Genomic DNA, 12,029 nt, shown 5'->3' with positions numbered 1-12,029 from the left:
GCAGTGCCCATTTACCACCAACTTAGTGTGGTCACAGGCAAGTCGGATTCGGGGCAGAGAACTGGTGCTGCCCTTTACGCTGGCAAGACTGACGTCGGCGTCCAAGCTGATATGTACAAGTTCCTGCCAGAGTTTCTCCCGCGTGTCTCAATCACATGGTTCCTTTCACATTTAAAACTATTTCACAGACGGGAGACAAGAGAGTCCGTGGGGAGCACCTTCACATGACAGCTGGATGATAATCACAGAAGCTTCGAAGAAAGCCTTTACCACTGCTTTGTGTCTATGCTCAGGCAGACCCTGTCTGTCAATATTCAAAAGGACGCTTTACCCCGAATATGAATCTTCTACTGACCCCAAATGAAAGTGATTATACATTTGAATTCATGAAGCATCAATCATTTTTGGTCACAAAAATGAAAGAAGGTAAAAAGGCTATGAAAAGAATAAAGGATTTGTACTTGGCACTCACACTCACTTAAAATTCTAAGATTTTACTTCGAACTTTGTCTAGAGAGCTCTGATGAAATCATCACGGGCACTGGAAGGCTCTATTTGACTCTGAGTTAGTTCGCTATTGGTGGTTTTGTGAACGTCAAGGTTGAAGCAACAGCTGAAGGTGAGAAGGAACAAAACCATCTCTGGGTCAGTATCTTTTAAAAGGTATTCATGCCTCCAACAATTCTGAGAGGAATTACAGTGGAATTCTGTGCAATACGGCTGGCCATGTGGGCTCTCCATGAACTAGAGAAAGATAATTCTTTCTCTAGGTGGACATCATCCCCCTCTGGGACACACAGCTTGGTGACTGGGTCACAGGCTGGATTTCCATCTCTACTCAACCCCTCAGTTTGGTTCCCTAGTGCAGTTAATAACCTGTGCAACCAACGATGGCAGCCCATCAGACAACCCCAGATATTTCTTACATTTTTGTCTATCTGCTTTGATTCCTTAGCCAAATGTGGCTTGGAATTCGACAGGGAATTCGGAGATGCATGATATTACATTCTACAACCAAGCTGGACGCAGATCTTCTGTCATGGCTCGGAGGATACTTCTGAGGCTACAACATGACAAGAAGCAAATGATTTCCAGACAGAAGCATCTCGCACAGTGCATTAAGAAAGTATATGGTGGTAGCCTCTGGTGGGTTCAAATGAGCAATGCGGTTTCCTAGGATCATAGACAATGATTCTAAATTTGCTTCATGGCAAAGAAAAAATATATGCATGTAAACCTCAAGCAAAAGTCATTTATAAACTGTCACTGCTTCTGTCATACAACCTGCACCCGTCTTAGAGCAACTCAAGAGGCTAGCCCAGAATTATGTTGCTTGCTTGCTTTAAATTTCTGCAAAGTCACAGGGTGAATACAAAGACTATAACTGCTTGTGAAAAATAATTTGAATATTGGAAGTTAAGTGGCTTTCGGAAGGTCACGGTGAACAAGGATGACCCGAGAAAAGATTCTGGTCAAAGAGGATGTGTGAGGCCTTCTGGAAGCACAATTACTGGCCTGACATTTTTCAAGGAGCCATCTTGTCCTCACACATTTTGCCCTGGGTTTATTAAAGAGTCACTTCAAAAAGAATTTCTTCCCCTTCTTTAAAAAAAAAAAAAAAATTAGCCAAGATGATTATATATCTCAACTCTAGAACTTCCCTCATTTAGAAGGAAGGCAAGAGATGATCAAAAATTTCACTGAATGTCACAGCCTTTAAGGTCAGGAATATACAATTGCATACTAAAATAATAAAAAATGATCGCCACGAGAGAATTCATACCCATTTTAGCAAATCGGTTTCTCACCTAACATGTTATTTTGTAGGACGTATCGTAGGATCAATGGATTTATACCATCAGTTTAAGAAATAAAACTCTTTCTGACATCAGACAAGCAACTAGAATCAACTTGCCTGGACACCATTACTATGACCAACTCACTTTCTCAAAACCCTACAGTGTCTCCAAAATGTTCTTCAAATGAAACGAGAACTCCTAACTGTGGGACTCAAGTGGCTTTGCTGTCAGTTTCCTTTTAATTACTTTCCTCATCACACCTCATCTGCCCCTTTATACATACTGGTCCCTCTCCCTTCTTCCCGTGACTGTTATTTTCCCCGTGGAGGTCTCATCCATGTTTAATCCCAATCCTCGGAGAAATGCAAACAAACAAAACATGTAGCCACCCCAGAACCTATTTCAGATCAGCTTCAGTTGCCAATGGTAAGTCAAGTTCTCCAGAATCTTCTGCCCTCTAATTACAGTTATTTATGCCTCTGATCGAGTTTATATATGTGTCATTAATACAATTCATTAGCGATCAGATTTTTTTTTTTTCAAAATATTCTCAAAATATTCAAGCCCATTTATTGAAATCCAGGAAGTCTTAGAGAAAAACAGAGCATACAAACAAGGAAGTTAACCCTTCATCTGGAATCATCCACTAAAATCACTGACAAATGAAAACCATAACTCAAATAAGACTAAAAAGATATGTGGCGAGAGAACCGATGTGTTACAAGAAAAAAGCAAATATAAAGCAGAGTGTGTATATGGGAAAGTGAGAGAGGAGCTCACTGCATCGCTAAGCTACCCCCACCTCACTTCAATGGCACAGCTTGACGCATGGCCACACATTCTACGCTCAATTTTTTTCATACAAAAGTCTTAACAGAACATTAACTGTTTATTAATTCAATATTGAACATGAGAACGATGCATGACCTACAGATGGCAGTTCTAGCTCCGTGCAAACTACGAATGAAGAACTGTGCCGAATTCTGTCTATGCTACTGTTTTCTTCAGCCTTCCCTTTGCCGCACATGCCAGCGCTGAAGGCCTCCTACTTGTTCCTTGACCAAATCTTTGTCTAAGTTGCCTGCCTTGTCTGAAGCTCTACACAGCTGGTTAGAAACACGTGCGCAGCTCCTCCCTCCTCAGGGTCACTGTTTAAACCAGAGTTTTACTGACCGTCTCACGTTTACAAAGCTGTGTCTCTCCACACCCCAGACCTGTAGGTAGATACTCATACCAGCTCAGTGCACAACCCTGGACTGGAAACCACAAAGTCATCCATGAAAACTGAACGAGTGAATAAACTGTGGTACATTTCCACCATAGGCAATCACTTAGCGATAGAAAGGAATTAACTCCTTATATAACTAATAATTCAGAGGAACTTCAAAAATACTATACAGAGAGGAAAGACCCACTTCTGAATAATTCTCCTTATATAAAAGTCTACAAAAAACAACATAATCTCTAAGGACAGAAAGAATACCAGTTGCTTCGGGCAGGAAGGGGGGCTGGGTAGGCGACTAGAAAGAGCACGAAAGACCTTTCTGGGGTGATGGAAATGTTCTATCCTTGATTCCAGTGAGGGGTACGTGGGCATACACATGTGTATACTTAAAATGGCATGTGTGTGTGTGTTTTTTTTTTTTAAAGATTATTTATTTGAAAGAGAGCGAGAGACCAGAGCAAGAGAGAACATGTGAGGGGGAGGGGCAGAAGAGAGGGAGACGCAGACTCCTCGCTGAGCAGGGAGCCTGATGGGGGGCTCCATCCAGGACCCCGGGATCATGACCTGAGCTGAGGGCAGACAATTAACCGACTGAGCCACCCAGGCGCCCTAAAATAGTGCTTTTTTATCATATGTAAACTTACTCTAATAATGTGGTTTAAGAATGTGTACAGATGACCAGATATACTATTTATTTGTCTAGCTAGCTGAGAATCGTTCCCAGGCTGTCTGACTTGGGAGCCCAGGTTCTGAAGCACTCTGTTGAGTGAGTTTTTTGCTTTGTTTTAAACAAACACCAAACTCCAACTAAGAAAACGGTTGTTGAATTTTAAAAGCCTTTCTAAACAAACAAACAACAATAACAAAACTTTTCTAAGAGACTGTGTCTGTGTGGGTATGTGTATTCTGATAAGACAGTCTTGGCTTAAATCCTTTATGGCTATCTCTTTTTGTAACTGGAGTCAGAATCCAATTATTAGCGCTTCACAGAAATCCATTTCATTACTTTTTAGTCACAACACACTTTTGGCTTGAAAATAGCTTTGGCCCTGGCTGATCGCATTTTGATCATCAGGTTTAGGACTTGATGATTTTTATCTTTGCCTGGAGTATCAGTTGTAACCACAAAATACCAAGATTGGCGGCCATTAATAGCCAAACTTAGACGCCGAAGGAAGATTCTGAAAAATACCTGGGGAACTCCAGCCTCATTAGAATTAGTGAAATTGATTTTCATCAGGTGATGACACAAAAAGGGATATCGACTCTCTCTGAGTGTACAAGCTTTTGCATATTGTTAAAAAATAATATTTTATGCTCACAGCTTGCATACTGGATGTTAATGACTCAAGAGTCAGGAGGACATTGATGGCCACAATCAGTTCAGATTTCTATCACTAGTTCCTATGTTGAAGCAATTAATTACAACTGTTAAGATTTAGTAGGTTGAAGCCAAGGTGACATTTAAACATTAAAGCTCATTTGCAAAAAAGAACTTAAGTGTAGCTGTGTTTGATATATGATTATACTACAGTCATATTGATATGTGATTATGGGATTAAAAAGTATATGATGTATTAGTGATGATTTTATTACAAAGTCCTTAATTCATTTTTTCTCTCGTCCCACTCAAGGTAATTTAATTAATTTCAACCTCAACCGAGCATTCTGATTCACAACATAGTTCTATATTTGTATCCTCATTTCAAGGAGCAGGAAGCTGTGACATGTGAAAATATACACTTAAGACCCCCCCCCCTTTTTTAAAGGACTCTTTTTATGTTCGGTGTTTTCCATTTTCAAAGCACTTTTCATTCAACTCAGCCTTCTCATTATGTTTGGTATGAGCTACCCACATTCTACAAAACCAAGATACAGAAACCTTAATTGGCTTCCTCAAAGGCCACAGAAAATATCAATAACAGACTGTCTACTAGAATTTAAAGGTTCTTAAGACTGTGGCAAAGCCACAAAACTACTCCACACATAATTCCCTTCATTAACTAATTATATCTGGTAGAGAGATAAAAGTCACTTAGAGCAACCATCATTTTAATTCCATTTTGAAGACGGATTTTAAGTGTGAAACCACATGCATTTAAAACTTACGTACTTTGAGATGAGAAAGCAAAACACAAGTGAACAAAACGTCCCCAAAGTCTAACAAACCTAATGCCACTGCTCAAAGATCAACATGGAGAAAACACCATTTTTCATTGGCAGAGGGCGTTTTTAAACCTACCATGTTTAGGAAGCATGAGTGGAACCCTCTGATGGGACAAGTGGATATTTTGGATGCAGGACTCTAGATTAAGCAGCGATCAAACAGTTTCCTGTCAGGTGTTCTGTATAGCTGTTCTCAGGTAGATATTTAGGTAAATCATCTACCAGACAAATGGCTAAAGATAAAATCCCGAAATTAAGGGTTTCACATCTTATTTTTGGTGAATGAGCGAGAAGATAAGCTCATGTATTCAATGATCAGTAAACAGGAAAAGGAAAGGCTTCAAGTTAATCATATTAAATGAAATGGAGTTCACAGAGTACAACAGTATAAAACATGGAATCTTGAAAGAAAACCAGGGGGTATTTCCAATGAGCACATTTTATTCCATAGAATCAAATGTATTTACTCCTATTTTTCTTTGCATTAGAAGAGAAGACCTCAATGACTTATTTCTGTGGGTTGGATGGGGACTGGAATCAAGTATCTGATTCTAATATCACCCCTGACACTGACCAGGTGAATAACATTTCACTTTGACCTTTCTTCAGAAATGTGATGTGCAGATTACCAATTAAGGCACATTATGTAGCTTTATTCATCACAACCAACATCTCCCGAACGTGCTAAGTTGCAAAGATGAACTATTATTTGTGCAGTGAAATAATAACATAAAATATAGCTTTACCCTTTCAAACGGTAATACATCAGAAATCACTTCACACCCTCCAAAAAGAACACATTTCAAAACTAGTTTCAATTCAACACATGGCATACTTAATGGTTTCAGCACGGCTAATTCTTTTTAATAAGTGTTACAAACTGAAAGCAAGACAGGTAGGTATTAAAAATATATTGGAACATCTTAAAATTACCAGCCCTGCCAGTGGAAATAAAATGATGGCAATTAAAGGTAATAAAGGTTATTAAAAGTTAGGGCCTTGGAGGCTAAGAAGTCATGTTAGACTGTCAATTGTTTTCCCATGGTGGGAAATCAGTTAGAAATGAAAAAAAAAAAAAAAAAGTCTAGTAGTTTAGTGGTGGTCAAAGAAAGAGTCATTGGGGATGAGGAGGTTTCAGCAACATGCTGGTAGAAAAAGAGAGACTTACATAGTCTGGGAGGGCAGTGAAATGGAGGGCGTGGTAACCTCGCTCACTTAGTTGTCATTTTTGATTTTCAATGACATTTTTTTCATTCTTTCGCCTAGTAAAGATGACAGAAGGTCCTAATTTATTATCTGATGTCTATTCCTGTTCCTAAATTTAAGAGAGTTTAACTGTATACAGTCATATAATCCAAATACAGACACTTTGAAAAAAAACTAGAGCACCAGTGTTGCATGCATTCAATGGTACTTGTAAGTAAGTGTATCCACAAACCACATGTATGAAGCGGGGCGGGGAAGGGAGAGGAGGCAGGGGAGGATCAGCCTGCTGGGCACAGCCCAGGCAACTGAGGGGGATGGGAGAGGTGGGTTTGCAAGTTCCACAGCTTAAAGCAGTAGAACAAAAAGCTAAGTGCTTCCTGAAATGACAGGAGCCATGGATTCTAGAAGAATGTCCTCAGCGTGCTGGGCTTGGTCCATGGATCCTCTATGCACAAACAGAGCTGGTCAAAATATCTGTGACTTGCCACGAAAGAGAGTCGCTACATCAGATGCCTTTTCCTGGGGAGGTTAGGCTGCATTTTTTGATGACCAGGGAAGTCTGCATTGACTCTTTTTACTTATAAACATGACCTGGCAGATCATCTGGGCTTGACCAAAGGGAAGAAAAGTGCAGCGTAATTTCTGTTTCTGTTCGTAAGTCATTCTGTGGCCAGATCGGATTAGACATTTCCTTATGCTTCCCCTTTCTGGGTGTACCTCATGTGTTGGGCTGGTGTGCTGAAGGTACTCAGCAAGTAGTTGTAAATAAATAAAGGAAGAGACTGCATGAATTAAGTCCTGTGAAGAAAACCGCTCAAATGGCAAAAAGCCCTTGCTTCTACAGCTGATTTGTGCATTTTAAGGAGCATGGACGGGGTATTAAAAAGCATGGAAAAGAAAAACAAAACACAACACCAAAAAACTAGAGAAGACTTTTCATAAGAGGGAAAGGAAGGCATCAAAGGAGAAGGAAATAACACTGGGGGGGAAAAAACCCGAATAAATGATTTAATGCTAAAGCCATCTCCTGGCATTGCAAATGCTGATCGGTAGCAGAATACGGGAATTTGGATTTCAGTTTTCTAGCGGCAAATATCACATCTGTTCATCTGGCCTCATACAAATACTTTCCTACCCTCATGAATAACCTCAAGGAGAATCTTTGATAAGTGCATGGTATTTATTCATTTTTAAGGCAACTATCTCTGGAGGAAGTTTAAAGTCAGAATGTGTATGAAATTTAGCTAAAATTATTCACACAATGAACCATCCAAATAATGTTTAGTCAGTTTCCATAGGTATGCATTCCTTGGACTACAATTACTTAGAAAAACAGATCATGTGCAAAAGACCTATTAATTAAACTATAAGTGATTATTATTATTATTTACAAAGCAGAAAGAATCATCTTAGTTCGCTTAAAATTGTTAAAAATTAAGATACAATTAGCGTAAAAATACTGATGAGTAACTTCCAGCTTGAGGTGTTCCCTCAAGCTGTGAGATAATCTATCCGATGGTTTATAGCATGTTCCTATAAAGAGAACACAGAAAAAGGAGGAGGAAACTCTGTGTATCTAACTCATCAGCATGTAACTTCAGGGTAATCCCACTCTTGGAGAAACAGAGAGGAGTCAGCAGAGAGCCACATTTCTTGGTTTTTCAAGGCTAACCTCCTCGCCTGTGCCCGTCAAAAGGAAGCCAGCAGCTGCATTTACCAGGTCCGTAGCACATGTGGATTAGAATGCATGAAGCCCTGCCTGGCGGAGAGGCCCACACCAACCAGCTGCTCGATCATCTGGTTCTGCTCTCTGCCTGGGCTGTCTTACATACGGCTCTGTCTGAAGAAATATAAGGACCCTGCATGCAGAAATGTCAGGACTTGGCAGGGGCTGGTGAGGAATGGTTCTTTAGGGTGATGGCTTCTCTGAAATGATCAGTGATGACTATCGAGTGTATCGATGACAAGACCCCCATACCGAATTGGTTGCTACTCTCAGCGGCAGAAGGAAATTCTCAAGTTGATATGGACATCCCCAGTGTGGACGTGCACCTACCAAGCCATCCCTGAAACTCTTCTCAGCGCCCCCCCCTTTTTTTTTCTATCTTTCCACGTTTGCTTTTGTTTTTTAAACACTCTTCAAACAACTTAAATTGCTCAACATTGAGGGAACAAAAGCAAGCCCTGGGGAGCACAGATGTGTTTGGATGCCTTTCGGGCACACACCTCACTCTGCATCAGGACTTAAGTGGCTCAGAGAAGAGCAGCCAGTGGCCACAGGATCCTGTTTGCAAGGCAACTTCTGGGCTTCTCCCGTCTAAGGACAAATGTGTGGCCATGTGTTCCTGCTAAGCTGCAACAACTAGCTGACCTCATTTAAAATACGAGCTCTCATGAAGCTCTCATTGCATGAAGCCCTTCCAAGCATTAGCTATTTTTTTTTTTGGTTTGTTCAGTTCTTATTTCATAAAAAGTCGCCCATCTTTGTTCTATCCCAGTGACCTGCATCCTTTCCTTCCCCAAAGCACATGGCTTCTCCTGCGAGCCTCTGCCTTAATCACTTTTATTTGTGGGACACCAGGGAGGGGATGGTAATGCTTAGGACAGGGAAGAATATAGCTCTTTAAAAAATTATTCTGATCATGTTTAGATGAAATATAGGGCTTGCCATCAACAAAATTACAAAACAATTCCACTGGGAGTCCAGACCGTTCAGGGTAATTCATCTATGAAAAAGCGAACTTTAATTGTTACTCTTGGCAGCAAGCTAAGAGAAGGGTGAAACCGTATACTAAATATTGCCACGTGCAATAGTAAAATGCTCTTTCCTCCTTGCCAGAGCACTGCAGAGCCCCCTTCAGACTCAGGTTTGGATCTGGGGAGTTAGTCTAAATCCTGTTTCCCCCTCTCCAAAACCAACAGAGGTTTTCAAAAGAGCTACGGTTTTTTATTAGAACCATTTGCTCTTTTTAACTTGCCAAAAAGGACTAAGTAAAACTAAGACTTTTATTTGGGTTAAAGTTGATTCCTCAGCTTCATGGAGGTCAATGTGCTTCGTCTGTGACCTTCTGCTAAAAAGTTCACCGCAGAGCCCTGAACAAGCCAAAGTTACGTTTTGGTCCCTTCTTCCTTCTTCCCTCTCAGCCTCGTGGATTTAGAAAGTAAGAGCTCGGGAGGGTGCAGACGCTCGTCAAAAAGAAACATCCTATGGCAAAGCACATCCTGGATTTTCTTCAACAACTGAAATCTCCCATGTTTTTGATGCCACGTGAAGCAATTGCTATTTTGGGATCTAGTATCATGATCTGGGCTTCAGACAATGTGATCCCAACAAGGATTTACAACTCTTTAGATTAAAAGCTCACTGAACACTGCTACATTATATAGTTTAAGAGTAAGGAGAGGTGTCTCCTACTACTCAAAAACAGAGGGATATTCTTCTTTTTCTAAACATGGAGTGACGTCTTCAGTGAAGATGTTAACCAAAGAAATATTTTATAGGACACTGGTTATCTGGTGTATTTGGCTAAACATGAGACTATAAATACAAGTAATTTTTAAAATTACATTTTACATTTGCAGCATGGATATTTGCATACACTGGATATAACTCACTGAAGATATATTAAAATCATATTTAAGAAATTGTATGTAGGTAATATTATTCAGCTTCTAAAATGTTCAAGATGGGGAAGTTAGGGCCCAAAGTACTTAAATGACTTGCCCAGAATTATTTGACACGTTACCAAAGACCTGAAGACCAGAACCTCAATTATTGAGCCGATGTCCCCCATGGTATGGAACACTAGTTTTCATCCACAGGGATATATAATGATACCAACATTATTTGGGAGTAAATTTAAGTCTGCAGATATGACTGAGAGTAATCTTTGCTATAACATATTAGTGGATTAAAATTTAAGTCACGTGACACTTTAGGACATCTGCCTTATGTGATTATTTTCTTTTTGTTATAACGTTTATTATGGGTGATGACAAACTGCCCACCATTAGTAAGACAGTTCGAGGGAACTATAATCCTCAGCCACCGGAAAAACAGCACTTGTGATATGATGTGTGTAATTGTATAAAGACTGTATGTTACAAAGTTGCATAAGCACTTTTCATTTGCATAAAGTAATGTCTTAGAGTTAGCTATTGGTGGAAGTTTAAGAAAACAAAACCAAAAACAGAGCAAGCATGGCCTAGAAACGAACAGTGAACAAAATATACCAGTCTTTACTGAAACGGAAGTAATCACTATAGAAGAAGAGGATGTTTCACATATATTGTTACAAACACCACTCAGGTAACCAATGACAGCAACCCCAAACTAACTAGAAGCCCCACAGGTCGACTACACTGGGAAGTCAGTTGTCTTTTAAGAAATTGACCTATGATGTGGGAATCCAAGGAAATCTGCCTTTTCTGGGTTGTCTGAATTTAAAAAAAAAAAAAAAAAATCCATCTGCCTTTTAGTTCCTCCAAGGGCCAGCTCTCTGTGTGTCAGCACACAATTTCAAGTTTCTCTGGAGGGATCCTACTTCCAGCTCTCCATTTAAAATGGGGGAAAAATAAAAATATTTTGCCTGTGACAGAATATGAAAGAAATTCTCACCCTTAAAACCAGCAGCATTGGTTTTCCAGTCATTAGCGTTCAAATGTCCCGCACGGGAAGTCCTGACAATAACATGCTGCACGTCTCTCCAGGTCAGAAACGGACTGGGGAAAGACAAGGTAAGAATCATTGTACCAAAAAAAAAAAAAAGATGGGGGAAGCAGAGAGTCACAAGCAAATTAAAAAAGCAAAAGCAAAATGGCAAAGTACTAAAAACAAAGGGTCAGTGATTTGGGTTTGGGGGCGGGGGGGGGTGGTGGTCAACAGAAGCCAAATGCCGCTGCGCTTCTTTCTCAACGTGGAGAAGTGACGTTAGTCTGGGGGAGGCAGAAAACGTAACCTTGAATTTAGGAAATAATGTGGGATTAGTCGGCTGTCACTCAGTCTTTTAAAAGGGTGAGGATTTTTAGTTTCCTCAACAAAATGGCTCCCAATTCTGGCCTGGTCGCACATTGTGTGGAAGCTTGCATCATTATCTGAAAATTACTATCAGCTAAAGTCAAAAACCAAAGTCTTCTGGAACATTCCTTGTCCAGCTGTATCGCCAGGCAATTGATTTGTAATTTAACGAAGAACTTAGTATTCCGCATGGATGTATGGGATATAGGAAAAAACCTCAATGGAACCGAGTCCCCAGAGAATTCGGTACAGAGCCCAAAGCTGGGCTCCAAGACACAGCTATGGGAGTACACTTCATCTGCAATAAGTAGTTATTGTATTAAGTTATTGGATACCTACTTCTTGTGATTGTTAGCCCAAGAGCACAAAGACCTGGAGCAGAAGTCGCTTTCATTGGAGAACCACAATACCACTCCTAAATATACAGAAAGCAAATGCAGGTATAGGTGCAGCGACTCCTGTTCTCTTTCAAAGAGTACGTACACACTGGAAGGCATCTGACTAAAACCATGCATGAAATTCACAACATGATGCCTCTTCATTTCAGTCTTGAATGTCAGGGTGACAATGTTTTACTTAACTGGGAAATATGGCAGTTATCACGCAGCCTGGATAG

At 40.2% G+C, this 12,029-nt stretch overlaps 1 protein-coding gene across 3 annotated transcripts in view; it reads right to left on the bottom strand.

Annotated features, from left to right (window-relative positions):
* Window positions 1-12,029, bottom strand: part of PCSK5 (proprotein convertase subtilisin/kexin type 5) — a 449,308-nt gene that overhangs the window by 212,438 nt on the left and 224,841 nt on the right. For all 3 annotated transcript variants that reach the window (XM_082694464.1, XM_082694465.1, XM_082694466.1), the window contains exon 10: window positions 11,015-11,118. In XM_082694464.1, coding sequence (XP_082550590.1) covers window positions 11,015-11,118 — 104 coding nt within the window. The remainder of the gene's footprint in view (window positions 1-11,014; window positions 11,119-12,029) is intronic.

The sequence above is a fragment of the Mustela nivalis genome (genome assembly GCF_964662115.1).
Source record: "Mustela nivalis genome assembly, chromosome: 13".
Taxonomy (NCBI): Eukaryota; Metazoa; Chordata; class Mammalia; order Carnivora; family Mustelidae; genus Mustela; species Mustela nivalis.
This window is presented reverse-complemented; position numbering and strand designations above follow the sequence as displayed.